The sequence below is a fragment of the Meles meles genome, chromosome 14, assembly GCF_922984935.1.
Source record: "Meles meles chromosome 14, mMelMel3.1 paternal haplotype, whole genome shotgun sequence".
In the NCBI taxonomy this organism is placed as follows: Eukaryota; Metazoa; Chordata; class Mammalia; order Carnivora; family Mustelidae; genus Meles; species Meles meles.
Window position 1 is genome coordinate 27819402 of NC_060079.1, and position 16940 is coordinate 27836341.

General features: G+C 39.5%; 1 protein-coding gene across 1 annotated transcript in view; it reads left to right on the forward strand.

The window, feature by feature from the left end:
• Positions 1 to 12794: 12794 nt before the first annotated feature.
• Positions 12795 to 16940, forward strand: part of CPB2 (carboxypeptidase B2) — a 68110-nt gene continuing 63964 nt past the window's right edge. Inside the window, exon 1 of the mRNA XM_045978244.1 lies at positions 12795 to 12921. Coding sequence (XP_045834200.1) covers positions 12848 to 12921 — 74 coding nt within the window. The 5' untranslated portion in view covers positions 12795 to 12847. The remainder of the gene's footprint in view (positions 12922 to 16940) is intronic.

The following is a 16940-nucleotide window of genomic DNA, read 5'->3' on the forward strand; positions in this document are numbered from 1 at the left end:
CTCAAAGATAAATTTAAAATGGATGAACAACCTAAATGTGAGACAGGAATCCTCACACAGGCAGCAACCTCTTCGACCTCAGCTGCAACAACATCTTGCTAGATACAGCTCCAAAGGCAAGGGAAATAAAATAAAAAATGACCTATTGGCAGAGGCTTTAACCCACTGAGCCGACCAGGGTCCTGGGATAGAGCCCCACATCGGGCTCTCTGCTCCTCGGAGGTCCTGCTTCCTCCTCTCTCTGCCTCCCTGCCTACCTGTGATCTGTCTCTCTCTCTGTCAAATAAATAAGTAAAAAAAAAAAAAAAAAGTTTAAAAAAAAACTTTTGGGACATCATCAAGATAAAAAGCATTTGCACAACAAAGGAAACAGTCAACAAGACTAAAAGGCAACCAACAGAATGGGAGAAGATATGACATATCAGATAAAGGGCTAGTATCCAAGATCTATAAAGAACTTATCAAACTCAAATCCAAAAAAAATAATCTAGTCAAGAAATGGGCAGAAGACATGTGCAGGTATTTCTCTAAAGAAGACATCGAGATGGCCAATAGACACGTGAAAAAAATGCTCCACATCACTCGGCATCAGGGAAATACAAATCAAAACCACAATGAGATACCACCTCACACCAGTCAAAATGGCTAAAATCAACAAGACAGGAAAACAATAAATGTTGGCCAGGATGTGGAGAAAGGGGAACCCTCCTACATTGTTGGTGGGAATGCAAGTTGGTGCAGGCACTCTGAAAAAGAGTATGGAGGTTCCTCTAGAAGTTTAAAATAGAGCTACCCTTTGACCCAGCAATTGCACTACTGGGCATTTACTCTGAAGATACAAATGTAGTGATCCGAAGGGGCATGTGCACCCGTATGTTTACAGCAGCAATGTCCACAATAGCCAAACTATGAAAAGAAACTAAATGTCCTAAATGACAGATGAGTAGATAAAGAAGATGTGGTATATTTATACAATGGAATCTTATGCAGCCATCAGAAAGGATGAATACTTACCATTTATACCAATGGGATGGAACTGGAGGGTATTATGCTGAGCAAAATAAGTCAATCAGAGAAAGACAATGATATGGTTTCACAAACAGCGCAGAGGATCATAGGAGAAGGGAGGGAAAACTAAATGGTATCAAAGAGAGCGACAAACCATGAGAGACTCTCAATGCTAGGAAATAAAATGAAGGTTGCTGGGGTTGGGGGGGTAGCAATTGGGTGATGGGCATTAAGGAGGACTCATGATATAATGAGCACTGGCTGTTGTCTACAACTGATGAATTACTGAACTCTACATCTGAAACTAATGATGTACTATATGTTGTTGGTTAATTGAATTTAAATTAAAAAATAATAAAGCCGGGGCGCCTGGGTGGCTCAGTGGATTAAGCCGCTCCCTTCAGTTCAGGTCATGGTCTCAGGGTCCTGGGATCGAGCCCCGCATCGGGCTCTCTGCTCCGCAGGGAGCCTGCTTCCCTTCCTCTCTCTCTGCCTGCCTCTCTGCCTACTTGTGATCTCTCTGTCAAATGAATAAATAAAAATCTTTAGAAAAAAAAAATAATAAAGCCATGTGTAGTATAATGTAAAAGTCGATAATTTGGCAGGTATCCCTGCACTTGGCTATCTCAAGGGCCCAATGATGAGTCCCAAATAATCAAACTTCCTTGCTCAAAAGGTAGTGCTCAGGTCAGGGGGACCTGGAAACTGGTTAGCCCTTGCCACAGACCTATTAAATCAGAATATGCATTTTAATAAGATTCCCAGTTAATTCATGTGCACATTAAAGTTTGAGAAACACTGTCCTAAAAGAATAGAAGCCCCCTTAAAAGACCTACAGTTGATAGGTACTTAATTTAACCAGCTTCAAATTAAATTAGACACTAGACATTAGACATTTGGGACACTTATAAATCTCCTGGGGACCTTGTTAAAACACAAATCTCCCAGATCCCACTACAGACTGAGTGCCTTTAGAGGTGGTGGGCCTAGGAGTTTGCATTCTCCACTAAATACCCTAGGAGAGTCCATGACTCACAGACCACACCTGGAGAAGCACTGGTCCAAGGCAGCTGTTCCAGCCCTGCCTGCACTCTGAGATTACTTCGGGAGCTTTAAAGAAAAAATTGTTGATGCCCATACCCCTCCCTCCAAGATTCTGATATAATTGATGTGATGGTGCAGCCTGGGCGGCCAGATATTTGAAAGATCTCAGGATTACTCCACTATGGGCTCAAATGTGAGAAACACAGGTTTGTAGCCTGGTGTACTCTTCAAAGGGCAGGGGTGGGTGAAGCAAGTTAGAAAGGGGGAGACCAATACAAGGCTCGATCCCAGCACCCTGAGATCATGACCGCAGCCAAAGGCAGACACTTAACTGATTGAGCCACCCAGGCACCCCAAGGCATGATGATTTAAAAAGGGGGAATGAAGGGATGGAAATTTCCAAGGACAAACCTTGCTCTGTTCACAATTTAGCCCATCCAGCCAACACACATTTGCCTGTCTAGGTGCCAAGTAAACCCCTCGGTGCCCCAGGTCTCAGGCTCTTGCTAGCCAAAGCAAGGGAATCGGAATCTGAGGTAGAGATCTCTGCCTTCCCAACTCAAATCCCACTCTTCAGTGGCCTTGGAGATGGCATCACCCTTCCTCCCCTGTAGAAAGGTTTGGCCAGATATGCCAAACCTTTGTGCAAATTATAAAAACTGCTTCACTCTTCATGAATAAACATGAGAGATAATGTGTGGAGAGAAAAAACATTTATCAATTAAGTGTCTTCAAAACCTCCCAAGATTATGGGGCTTTAATGGCTGAATGATTTTGAAAGGAAAACTTGTAAATTGAACTGCACCTGAACTCATAATAAAAAGCCATTAAATTAATTGACTCTCTTAGTGCTTACCCAACAATAAGCCTGAGCTGTATATCTAAGTGAGGCCAGCCGAGATCTCTGTGGCATTTACCCTGATCCTCAAGCTGCACCCGATGAGAGAAAGGCAAAGCAGACCAGTCCTCACAGGGGAAATTATCTTATGCAGTCTTAACAAAGGCTGAGGGGTAGGGCTATTGAAGAAGCACTTGCTGTATTATTTTTGCCAGCTAATGTTCCAAAATGACTGAAGAACAAAGGTATAAATTAGATGGGCCCTAGGGGACATGATTCAGTTAAATAGATCCCCCAGAACTAGATTGCCTTCTGGGGAGGCAACTCATCTCCTAACTCTCTGGGAGCATCAGAGGAAAGGGACGAGTTGTACCCAAGATCATGATGAGCTAGATAAAGCCCCAGGGAAGAGAACATGCTGGTCCCCCACCAATCCCCTTCCTGGTTTATCTTTTTAACATAAGTGGAACATTTTGAGCACTTGTTTCTGCTAGTTGCTTTCACATGTTATCCTAGTGAGTCCTTACAACAGCCCTCTGATGTAGGTTATTATTAATCTCATTTTTCAGAAGGGGAAACTGCACCTCTGAGAGTCTAAGAGATTTGCCTGTGAGCTAAGTGTGGAGTCCATCTGATCAAACTTTGTGTTCTTTTCATTCTTCACAAGAGGTACCAACGTCAGAAATCTCAAGGAGGGATGCAGAACGAGAATTTGCCTCCAATTTATTCTTTTTTCTTTCCTTCTTTCCTTCCTCTCTTCCTTCTTCCCTCCCACCCTCCCTCCCTCCCCCTTCCTTCCTTCCTTCCATCTTTTTCTTCACAAAATAAGCCCAACTTTTCAGTGTAAAGTTTGAGGAATTTTATCTGTAAACAATTGTGTAACTACCACCCACAGTCAAAATGCAAAATCTTCCCACTACTCCAAAAAAAAATGCTCCTGTACCTCTCTGCAAGTTGATCCCTTCCTCTCCAGCCCCAAGCCCTGACAACAACGACCTATTTTCGGTCTCTGTAGTTTTGCCTTTTATAGTGTGTCGTATAGACAGAATCATACACTATCAATCTTGTAGTATCTGCCAGTTTTACTTGACATGATGCTTTTGAGATTTATCCATCTTGTTGCACATTGAGTAGTCTCTTCTTCGATACTGCTGAGGAGCGTTTCTCTGTGTGGATGGACCACGGTTTGTTTATTCATTCCCCAGTTGATGGACATTGGATTGTTACAAGTTCTCTTTTTTTTCACTTTCTTTCTTCCTTTCTGTTATGAATAAAACTCCTAGAAACACTCAACTTTTTGATTATTTAGCTGTTGTGAATCTTCAGATCTTTGCATAGCCATTGTTTTCCTTTCACTTGGATAAATACCCAGGAGTTGAATTTCTGGGACATATACGGTAAGTATGTTTAATTTTATAAAAAATCGTCAAACACTGTCAAAATGACTATGCCATTTTGCATTTCCAAAAGCAATGTGTGAGTGTTTAAGGCGTTCCATATCTTCACTATTGCTTCATAGTGTTCACCTTTTTCATTTAGCCATACCAGAGGTGAGTAGTGATTTTAATTTGCATTTCCTCAATAACTAATGGTGTTGAGTGTGTGATTACTGGCCATTTGTATTTTGGGAAAGTGTCTATATAATCTGCCTTTTGAAATTTTTTTTTAATCTTACTCTTGACTTACAGGTGTTCTTTATATATGTTTGATACAAATCCCTTATACCCAGTATGTTTTGAAAATATTTTCTTTCAGTTCATAGCTTGTCCTTTCATTTTGTTGAAAGTGTCTTTTGAGAAACAAGTGCTTTTAATTTTGATGAAGTCCAGTTTTTCAAATTTTTCTTTTGTTATTTGTGTTTTTTTATGCTCTATCTAAAGAAATCTTTGCCTGACCCAAGTTCTTTGGGTTCAGCCATAAGAAGCCCCCCACAGGAAAACACAGGAAAGGAGGAAAGTGAGGTCAGAATTATTTTTCTTCTAGCTCCTTCCCTGCAAGACTAGGAAAAGACTGGTTGAACCTCTAAATGAGAAGTCACAGTTCCTGTCTGTGAGCCCTCTGCCTATGGCTATATTTCCAGTTTCTTATTCTTTCAGTGCCTTGTTGTTCCTAGTCTTGGTGTACTCAATAATCTTTTGTAATTTCCTTATATCCCATCCACATCAGTGTTAAACAATACTTTTATTAAACTTCCCACAAATTAACTGAACTGAGTGTACCATCTTGCAATATTCACCAGGAAGTCTTCTTAGGTTCCACTAAACATTCAGACTCACAAAACCTTCACCAGCCTCCTTCAGCACCATTCACTCAGAGATGTATAAGATAGAAACCAAAGCTTGACACAAGGCAATGTCAGGAGTTCCTCTTGCATTTGAACAGTTCTTGGAGGAATCCCTAAAACACTCCACACAGCTTGCCAGTCTCCCCAAATGACATTTCAGTGTGAAGGAATGGGATTTACGTTGGGCAGGTGTAAGAATCACCTTGGCTTAAAAGCCCCATGCCCCCAGTAGCCAAACTTTTGTAATTGGGTCCCTGTAGAGACATGCCCAGATACAAAAGTCACCACATTCACAGAAGTCTAAGGCTGTGATGTCCCAATCAGCTCAGTTATGGTGTCTCCTAGCCCAGATACAATTTACCCAGCAAGGGTTATTTCTACCTAAACAATATCACCTTAAACTTAGTTGACATGTTACCTTCATCAAATTCTTAGAGGAACAGAGTGAGAAAGATAAGTGAAAGTCACATTTTCATGCAGTAACATCTGTTCCCCACTGGATCACAGGCTATATATTCTCTGTATCTCCTTTGGTGTATTTAAGCTATCTTGGAAAAATGGTAGTATGCTAAAAATCTGCCCTATGTTTTTATGCATTTCTGCTTATATTTCTATAACATTTTGCCTTATATTTTAATGGTATTTTTCAACTTATAATGTTTAATGACTGTTATATATTAGTTACACCTGTTATCGATTCCAACTGATCTTCGTTCTCTTTAATGCTTTTGTGTTGATTGAACTTGCTTTGTTTGATCTCAACACTACCAACTCTAAAAAATTAATAGACTATTTTTTAGAGAAGTTTTAAGTTTACAGAAAAGTAGATCAGAAAATACAGAATTCTCACAGTTGCCCTCATATTTCCGTCTTTGTGAGGTTCGATTTATTACAATTAATTAATCAATATTGATACATTATTATTAACTAAAATCTATTGTTTACATTAGGGTTTACTCTTTGTGTTGTACCTTCTGTGGATTTTACCAAATATGAAGACACATGTCCCTCATTATAGTATCATACAGAAGAGTTTCAGTGCCCTAAAAACCCTCTGTGTTCTACTTATGCATCCTTCTTTCCTCCCCTCAACCCGGTGCAACCACAGATCTTACTGTCTCCAGCCTGGCTTTTTCTTTTTTCTTTCTTTCTTTCTTTTTTTGTTTTTAAGATTTTATTTATTTATTTATTTATTTATTTGTCAAAGAGAGAGAGCACAAGCAGGCAGAGGCACAGAAAGAAGCAGGCTCCCTGCTGAGCAAGGAGCCCAATGCGGGACTTGATCCCAGGACCCTGGGATCATGACCTGGGCTGAAGGCAGCAGCAGCTTAACCAACTGAGCCACCCAGGCGTCCCTAGACATTTTCCAGAATGTCATATACTATGCAGTCTTTTCAGATTGGCTTCTTTCACTTAGCAACATGCTTTTAAATTTCCTCCATGTCTCTCTGTGGCTTGATAGCTCATTACTTGTTATTGCTCCATATTAGCTTTTGTTTCTGTTTTGTTGATGTCTCATTCTACATACCTCTTATCTTTAGCTTTTATAAATCGTCTTGCTTTATGTGTAGACCTATAAAAAGCACAGACTGGCTACCTGCTACTGGGGGAGAGGCAGGAGATCTGAGAGCTTTCTCCTATGCTGCTGAAGGCTGAGGGCAGAGAGGAAAGTTGAGGGCAGATCCTGAGGCAATCAGCCCCCAATTCCTGCAAAAGAGAAGGATCTGCTCCTGTTTTTAAGTAATTTGAGTTGTGATAAATAACATCTAATGAAAATAACAGCAAAGCCTAATCCCTGTCCACTGCAGCCTAGATTAGCTCAATCCTTCACACTAGTGGCCTGACGAAGAAGATATATGACCATGCCGGGCATAAATACTATTTACTTATAGTCCATACTATTATTTTATACATAATATCTCAGATTTAATTAAAAAAACTGTAAGTAAGTGAAAAAGCAAGAACGTGTGACTTAACTTTAAGAGAGGAAATGGTAAAAAAAAAAAAAAAAGATACAGAAATTGCCATGCATGAGCAGCAGTGAAAAGAAAATTCAAAAAAAAAAATCCGAATACAAGTGTCAGATAAGAAAAACATGATATGGAAATGAAGAATTATTTCAATGGATTTATCAGCAAACTGCAATAGCAGGAAATGAATAAGTGAACTAGAACGTGTACAAGCCAAAGCACAAAGAGAAAAAGAATAGCTAAGAAAGAAAACACAGAACTTTTCTAGTTATTTTTGCTGTTAAAAAAAAAAAATACTGTGAACTCAATGGTTTAGGTTCACACTTCCACAATCAACTGACTTTATGTAAAAAAAAAAAAAATTGACAAAGTGATTCTACAGGGAAAAGAAAGTCTTTAGGAAGTGGTGTGAGAAAAACTGGATGCCATAAGAACTAAAGAACGTCAATCCCTGCCTCATACTGCACACAAAAATTAATTTGAGATGGATTCTAAGCCTAAAAGTAAAGGTCAAAACTATAAAGTCTCAAGAACAGTTTGAGGACTTTGAATTAGTCAAAATTTCTTGAACAAGACAAAGAATTACCAATGACCAAAGCAAAATTGATAAATTGGACTTAAACAAAATAAAAAATGTCTGCTCTTCAAAAGACACCAATAAGAAGACGGTGAGCCACCAAGGGGCAAAAAATATTCACAAAACATAAATCTGACCAAGTAGCTATATCCAGAGTATATAAAGAAGTCATACAAGTTAGGATAAAAATTATGACAAAAAAGAGGAACAACTGAATTTTCCAAAATGGTCCAAAGACTCTAACAGATACTTCCCAGAGGAAAATAGATTCATAATATTTCTATCCAACAAAGGACTGATGTCCCAAATGTAAATAACTCCTACAAATCAATAGTGAGACAAACAGTATGACTAAAAATCAAGCAAACGATTTGAACACACAGACACACATACACACACGTGTGCGTTCACACAGCCAAAAAGCATAGAAAATGTTCTCAACATCATTAGTCATCATAGAAATGTAAATTAGGGACATTTGGGTGGCCCAGTCAGCTAAATGTCTGCCTTCAGCTCAGGTCATGATCTCTTCAGGGTCTTGGGATGGAGCCCTATATCCGGCCGCTGCCCAGCAGGAAGCCTTCTTCTCCCTCTTCCTTTGTCCCAACCCCACCCACCCCTGCTAGTACTTATGCTCACACTCTCTCTCAAATAAATAAATATATAAAATCTTAAAAAAAAACAAAAAACATGCTGAGCAAAATAAACTTGACACAAAGGAGTACATGCTCTAAGCCACAGACTGGATGTTTATGTCCTCCCCATCCCTCACTCATTTATTGAAGCTTAATCCCCAGTATGACGGTGTTTAGATGGAGCTTCTGGGAGGTGATTGGATCATAATGGTGGATCTCTCATGAATGGGATTAGTGCCCTTATAAAACAGACCCCATTGAGCTCTCTCACTTTCTGCCATGTGAGAATATGGCAAGAAGGCAGTCATCTATGAACAAGGGTGTGGATTCTCACCAGACACTGAATCTGTGCACTGATCTTGGACTTTCCACTTTCCAGAACTGTAAGATATAAATGTTTGTTGTTTAAGCTATTTAGTCTATGGTATTCTGGCTGTAACACCCTGAACTGACTAGGACAATATATGATTCCATGTAGTTCTAAAATAAGCAAAATTAATCTATTTTGATAAAATCAGAACAGAGTCTGCTAGAATAAAGGGGAAGTTGATTGGGAGGGATATGAAAGAACTTTCTGGAATGATGGAAATTTTCTATACTTGATAGAGGTGTCGGTTACTCAAGTATATGTGTTTTTCAAGACTAATTTACTCAAACACTTAAATCTGTGCATTTTAATATATGTACCTCAGTTTTAAAAAGATAGTGCCACTGCTGACCAGGACTGGTTTATAAGCATCTGCTGGTTTGTAGGAGACAGAGGAGTAACTAAGCTAGGAATGACTAAGCCAATAACTAAGTTAAGTCATTCTGACTGGTGACTAGAACTTTGAAAGCCATGACATTATTATGGTGTAGAAAAAATAAAAACTAGTTTAAGACATTTTCTGGATTGGAAACCCAGGGGCTGCTTGCACGGAGAATGGAGGAAAGTAAGCATAGAAAGTGAAAGGCAGGAAAGGAGAACAAAAGATTTCAAAATGAGTCTGCAAACTAAGGTTCCAAATTACAGAAGAAATCAAATGCTAAGAGAGGCAGTCAACAAAATCAATACTCAGAGCATGAATTCATCTCAAATACAAGTAATCCCTTAGCTCAAGTCTAATATAGACTTTAAAATAAGTATCCTAAGTATTGTCAGCAAGAGCTCTGAAGGAACCATATCTATTAAAAATTAAACAACAAAATGCTTTAAAATGATATTTAAAAATACTGATATAAAAACATAATGGGGGCATCTGGATGGTTCAGTGGGTTAAGCAGCTGACTTTGGCTAAGGTTATGATCTCAGGGTCCTGGGATTGAGCTCCCCAACAGGCTCTGCATTCAGTGGGGAGTCTTCTTCTCCTTCTTCCTCTCTCTCTACTCCTCCCTGCATGTATGGTCTCATTCTCTCCCTCTTGCTAATAAATAAAATCTTTTAAAAAATAAAAATGGATAAATGTGAAAAAAGCAACTGTAAAAGTTGGAAAAGATTTGTAAAGTTATTGAAAAAAAACCACACAATTATAAGACATCCTGAACTCTGCTCTTATTTTATATGCTTGTGTTCAATTCCAAGACATCTTACTATTTCTTAGCCACAATTTCTCCAATAAAATTATTTGATGGATTAAAAAAAAAGAAACACTGGTCAGTTGACTATGTAGTCTAAACTAAACACAAAGATTGAATTTGTGAATTTGAAGATGGTCCTGAGAAATTCTTGCCCAGGATTCAGCATATAGAGACACAGACTATGATTTTTTTTTTAAACATATTTTATTTATTTGACAGAGAGAAATCACAACTAGGTAGAGAGGCAGGCAGAGAGAGAGGAGGAAGCAGGCTCCCCTTGGAGGAGAGAGCCCGATGTGGGGCTCGATCCCAGGACCCTGGGATCATGACCTGAGCCGAAGGCAGAGGCTTTAACCCACTGAGCCACCCAGGCGCCCCCAGACTATGATTTTTAAAAACATGAAAAGACAGTTACAAGACATGGAAGGTAGATCAAGGAACTCCAAAGGGAGCCCCTAAGAAGCACTAACAGATAATAGCTGAAGAAATAATAAAATGGTTTTCCCAGGTTGGAGAAATATCTAAATCCTCGAATCAAAATCATATTCTGTGTACTAAGCTCGATAATAAAAAATAAACTCACATCTTGACAAGAGTAATGGAGCTGAAGAGGATTAAAGATAAAGATAATCCTCAATCCCTTAAAAGTCATCTACTAGGAAGAACAGCTGATCTGCAGGAGAACAGACAGGACAGCAGATTCCTACCTTACCGCAGTAGATGCCAAAAGACAACAGAAGAACTGTCACTAGAAGGTCACATTTGGCTAAACTAGTCTTTGGAAGTGAGGGCAGAATGAAGTTCTCGTCCAACAGGCAGAGCGCAATAGAATCTACCACCAACAGATCTTCACTAAAGCAACTTTTCAAAGACTGCTTCAGCAAGAAGAAATGTAAACCCGAGAGGAGACAGGATAAAACTAAACAGAGAGCACCAAAATGGATAAAATTTGTTAGTAAACTGCCACTGTTGATTGTTATTTTAAAGTTACTTTTTGTGTTTTAAAAAAACAAGGCAAAAGCCCTTGGGTTAGTTTTTCCTCACTCCCCTCAGTGTAGTTATGTCACTCATTAAAAATATTTGTTTTTGCTTATATTCATTTTATCTACTTGTTGGTTTAGAGTAAGTGAAAAAATACTGTCATTCTAAAATTCTGTGGTATTTTCAAATTTTGAGGTATTCAAAAATGTTTACTCAAAAAAGCGTCCCTCCTCCCATCTCTTCTACCATGTTCTTATTCCTGCATCTTTTCCACTCAGTTTTTCTACCTACCTGCTGTAGATAACCACACTCTAATGGATTTCTGGTCTAGTCTTCCCATGTATCTTTCTCTAAAAGTGGTCACATACATGTGTATATCCATTTTCTTCTTCCTTCTTATATAAGAGGTGTGGGAGGCCGTGATAAGGCTTGAGACGAGGACCAAACCAGGCCCTGTCTTGTGTCTCCTTTAAAGTCCGAATAGCCTAACAAAAGGTTTAGGATGGAAAAGTTGAGTAGCACTGAGAAAGGGTCTGTGCTATGTGTTGTTGTGCTCGCCTATGCGATTTCCCACACGTTTACTTGTTAGATGAGAGCAATTTGGTTGGGGTCGTAAATTCATCACTGGTCCTTGCTGTTCCAGCACAGCTTATGAATCACTCTCAGGTTTGTTGTTACTTCTTGTATGTTTTGAATTACTTTGGAGTCAGTGCAGCTGGTTAAGGAATTATCTGAAGACAGAGACCACTGGCCTTGGAGAGTCTGCATTTAGACCGTGAGAAGTAGATAATGGGGAAGTCTGGAGGGTTTTTTGTGCATGTAGTAAATTCTTTTGTAATCAGTTAAAAATAGTTATTATTGGCTATATAATGCCTTGCTGCCTTGAATAAACTCAGCATTGGTGGAAATCATCCCCTATGCTCCTCCTGCCCCCATCTCTTTGTCTCTTTAATTTCTTTTCACCATCCTCTTACCCTCGCGCTTTCTGGTCGATTTGTCACACGAGCTGTGACAAGGAGGTAGTTTCAGTGGTGCCGCCTTCATCCGTTAAATATGTTTTAATAGTTTGGAATCACAGAGGGAAAAGTTTGAAATCTCAATCCTTTCCTTCTCAGAAGTCTGTTGTGGGAAGTTTGTTTTGTTTTGCAGATTTGCCTGCCGTGTCCTCAAGAACATTCTAATCCACTGACCAGTGGGAATTTGGAGATAATACCTGGGCTTCATCCACTTACAGAGGTAAGCTGTAGCCCCATACCAGACAAAATGCTGTAAGTCAGAGGCTACCTTCAGAATGACATGTGATGAGCTTTGATTTAGATAGTGGCTCTTATGGTGACCTTTCCTAAATAAACATGATTCAAAGCAAGCCGATTTTTTTTTTCTTTTGGCCAGAGAACTCTCTAGGACATAATATTCCTATTCTCCTATTGGTGGGCCCATCACTTCATACAAACAAAGAAAATTTTCTTTAAATGGAGATTCTACAATCCTCCATACAAGCTCTTCTTCTCAGTCTTGTAAGAGCCACAAAGTTGAGAAACTCACCTTCTATGTTTTCCTCTAAGTTGAAAATGTTGAAAAAGACAGAGAAAAGGGAAGACCTCTTTCTACTCCACGGAAGACCTCCCACAGCATGGGTCACAGCCATGAATCCATACTCTAGGGCTATTTTTCTTCAAAAAACCAGACACATTTCTGCAACATTACTATATTTTTATTCTCGATCTCGTCTTCCCCGAGGAGTTAAATATCTTCTAGAGAGTGGAACGTAAGAACAACTCTCATCGTACTTTATTTTTTAAGGGTGAAAATAGAAGCTAAGTCAGTTGACCACAGAAATGAGAGGGAACATGCCATTATATTTTAACCAGTGTGTAAAGAAGGCTCTTATGTAACCAGTCATCCTGGCCCTTCTCTCCGGAGAATTTTGTTTTTCAGCAAATTGCTGTTGGGATGAAGCTTTATAGCTTTGGCGTCCTTGTAGCCATCTTCCTCTTGTGTGAGCAGCATGTCTTCGCGTTTCAGAGGTAACCTAATAGAACCTTAAATAGTGGGCGGCCATTTTCCTTACTTGTTTGCCCCACATGGAATCTAGTCAGTGCACTAACCTGGGGAGCAAAATGTTAAAAGTTTGAAGGTCAGCTCTTTCAGAAACTTTCCATGTTGCCCTGACAAATAGTACATTTCAGTGTAATAAGGCTCTCACTAGATTCAGGGTCTTTTTTTTTTCCTTTTCTGTCTCTACTTTTATTACTGAGAGAAAGCTGGATGATATGTGTATTCAGTAGCTAGGAAGATTAAAGAAATGGAAGCTTTTATAAAAATAATTATTTATACTCTAACACATCACATGATTTACATTTTTTTGTCTTCATACACAAAATATATTAACTGGGTAATTTGTATTAACTATGAATAATACGACTATGGGTAACTGAATATTTTCCTCTTGTACATAGAACAGAGGAAGGAGAGGAAGGATAAGGTATGAAATAGGAGGTTTAGGTTATGCATGGGTTTTCACAAGAGATATGAAAGGAAGAAGAGTTATGTTATAAGGAACACATATATGAATGTATCTAATTCTTATTTTGCTTAGTTGAGTGATTCCCTAGAGAGTTCTTACTATAAACTACTTAGAAGAGTACAAATGGATCTTATCCTCTAACATATATAATATATGGTAAATATCCCCAGCTATGTGTAATACAGTGATGTATTTACTAGTGAACTCATAGACTTTTAAAATTGGTATTATTTCATTTGGAATTATCTTATTTTTTTCCTTTGTTTTGCTTCTGTGATTCTTTTCTTCTCCAATTACCTCTAAGACAAAAGCCTCTCCCAATTTAGTGAATAGTAAAAAGTGAAAAAAATCAACCAGGGACAGGAAAATTCTGTCAGAAATACTTATCTCGGGGCTGGGTGGCTCAATGGATTAAGCTTCTGCCTTCCGCTCAGGTCATGATCCTGGGGTCTTGGGATCAAGCCTGTCTGGAGCTCTCTGCTCAGCAGGGAGCCTGCTTCTCCCGCTCCCTCTGTTCCTCCCTCCCTCCCCTGTTTGTACAGATTCGTAAAATCTGTACCAAAAAAAAAAAAAAAAAAACTTTTCTGAGTCAGAAAGAGCCATGGGATAGCATTTAAGAAAACAGAGCTTGACTTGAGAGCCTGATGCTGTGTTTGTACATCATCACTGGTTTTTTCTCTTCAGTAAGATTGTCAAGTGTCATGCAATGAGGTCCATCACCAAATAATGATTGTTATTGAATCGACACGGGAGTCAGATTGCTGGAGTAACTGGTGACCTATATCTCTATGTGTTATCAATAAATAAGGTGCCGATGATTTCTAAGGTCCTTGCCAGTTCTAATATCCCATAACTTGGTGATTGGCTTTAATTAAAGGTAGGGAAGAGGGAAATCTGGTATCAACATGTCAGGCTCGTAGACACTGGCAGTATCATCCACAGAGAGAGGAAAGGGAAGGAATGGCCCAGTGCCTGAGGTACCCTGTGCTGCTTCACGCACTGGGCCAGGCACTCAGTAATGCCATCACTTTAAATGCCTACAATCCTACACCCTAGGAATCCTGATGGTGACATCTTACAGAGAAGGAAGCTGAGCCTTAGGGAAGGATAAATCATTTGTCCCAAATCAAACAGTAAGTGTAGAGTTTGGATTCAAACCCATGTTGGCCTCATTTCAACTCGCTTCCCTGAATTGCATTGCCTCTAAAATCTGGGAATTAGGAAGAAAGCTTATCTGATGGAGGTCTGATTTAGTCATAGTGAGTCTGCAGAGAAGACAGGTGATCCAGAGTGCAGCCTAGGAGAGGGACGGGCTTGGAAGTTCAGGGTCAAGGGCCTCACTTGGCAGCAAGTCTTCTCTGACGGCGTGACTCCGCCTCTTGGCAGTTGGCTGCTGCAGAGCCTGGAGGGCTCACCCACACACCACCGCCTGGATCATATCATGAACTGAACTCCTAGGTAAGATAACCGTTAGCGAGATACTTCAAAAGCTTTACCATGTCGCTTCAAAATGAGGAAGAGTATAACAGTTTAGTGAACTAAGTATGTAAATAAAGGACTTACACACACACACACAGAGCAAAGAAATGAATGAGAATATTCCCTCGGGCATGGCTTTTCTGACTGTTTCTTGCTTCAGCATATATTTTGGAGTCTGATCGATACCTATGCTTGAAGGGGGGGATAAGAATAGGGCTATAATTTAACCAATCACATGGTATTGAAAATATTGTCTGTGTGTAGTGGGGAAGGGAGACTTGCCGCTCTGTGGGCAGATATATATATACCTGATTCCTCCCTCCCATGCCTCCACAAAAAAAAAAAAACAAAAACAAAAAACTTTCCAAACTCTTCTTTCTGTGAGTAAAAATAATTTTTTTAACCAACTGTTTCTGAGCTCTGCTTTTCCAGGAACAGCCCATTACTGAAGCTAAATGGGAAACCTAATTTCATTCAGGGTGAGAGACTCTGATGAATTGTTTCTGGGGGCAAGAATACAATCGCTCCTAAAAAGAGCTTATGGCCTGGCTTTTCCCTAAAGCTGTTCTCTGTTACTGTTTTCTTGTCGTGATCATTTTCCTAACAACACTTTGTATTCAGGCGATCTCTTACTGGCTGATTTGTAGGTGCATTTTGAGACGTCTCATCCTTGAAATGCCCCCACCCATAGAACGAAAAAAGTTTTAAAGGGATTAATACCATATGCCAAAGAGAAAAGCAGCCAAACAAACAAACACCAAAATATTGTCTCCGTAGTCACTTGCTATTCAAGGCCGAACAACTGTAAAGGGCAAAAGTAAAACCCTAGCAAGAACCTTGTAAACAGAGACATTCATTGTATTGGACTCTGATGAGCTAAGGGCAGCCTGTCAGCGGAGGCAATTTATTTGAAATAGGAAAGTGGGGGAAAGTACGAAAAGAAGGAAAAAGAATCAGGAGAATGGTTGAGGAGAGAGGGCTTCTGAATTCTTAATAGACCACACGACTTGATCTTTCTGTCAACTTCATATACTATCTGCCACCTGGAGACCCGTTTATCGTCTTTCACTTAGCTCCCCCTGATATATTATTTTCATCTTAAAGAACAGGGCACTGGTGGTCTCAAAACGTTGTGATGCATTAAACAAAATTGCAGCCTCGAGCACTATTCCACTGTTCAGAGGCATCTCACCAGCTTTTCAAATTCAAAAATAATCTTGCAGAACTACGGCAAATGTGAGCCTCCTCCTGTCAACATCGCAGGGGACAGAGCTTGATGAAAATCTTCATATTCTTAGAGGGGAAGTGACAGAGGACATGTTGTCTGGTATTAAAATCTCCAGATCTGGAAATAGCCCCGGAACTGCGACTTATTATTTATGCAGCCTTGGACAATTCACTTGTCCTCTTTGAAACTCAGCTTATTTTTTTTGTTTAAAATGACCTGTTATTTCACTGTGCTCACACTTTTCCCTATTCGTTATTTGGTGCAAGACTTTTTTTTTTTTTAATTTTCAACGGGCTATTTGTTAAATTCTCTACCTCTATCGCTTCAGAGATGTAATCAAAACATTTCTTTAGGGGCGCCTGGGTGGCTCAGTCATTAAACGTCTGCCTTCGACTCAGGTCATGATGCCAGTGTCCTGGGATTGCGCCCCACATTAAGTCCTACGTCGGGCTCTCGGCTCAGCAGGAAGCCGGCTTCTCCCTCTCCCTCTCCCACTCACCCTGCTTGCGTTCCTTCTCTCTCTTTCTCTGTCAAATAAATAAATAAAATCTTTAAAATAAAAAAATTTAATTTAATTTAAAAAAACATTTCTTTATTTTCTTGTCTCCCTTTGCTCCATCACGTTCCATGTGGTGGAGTAATCTTTCTCTACTCCTACATGGAAAGTGTGCAAATTCTGACTTTTTAGTCCACTCTTAAGTAACTGATAATTTTAGGGTCCTGTTAACATGCAAACAATCTCAATTTAGAAACTAAGTATTGGGTCCATTCAAGGTTTATTCAAAGGTCAGTCTTTACAGGAAAACAACCTC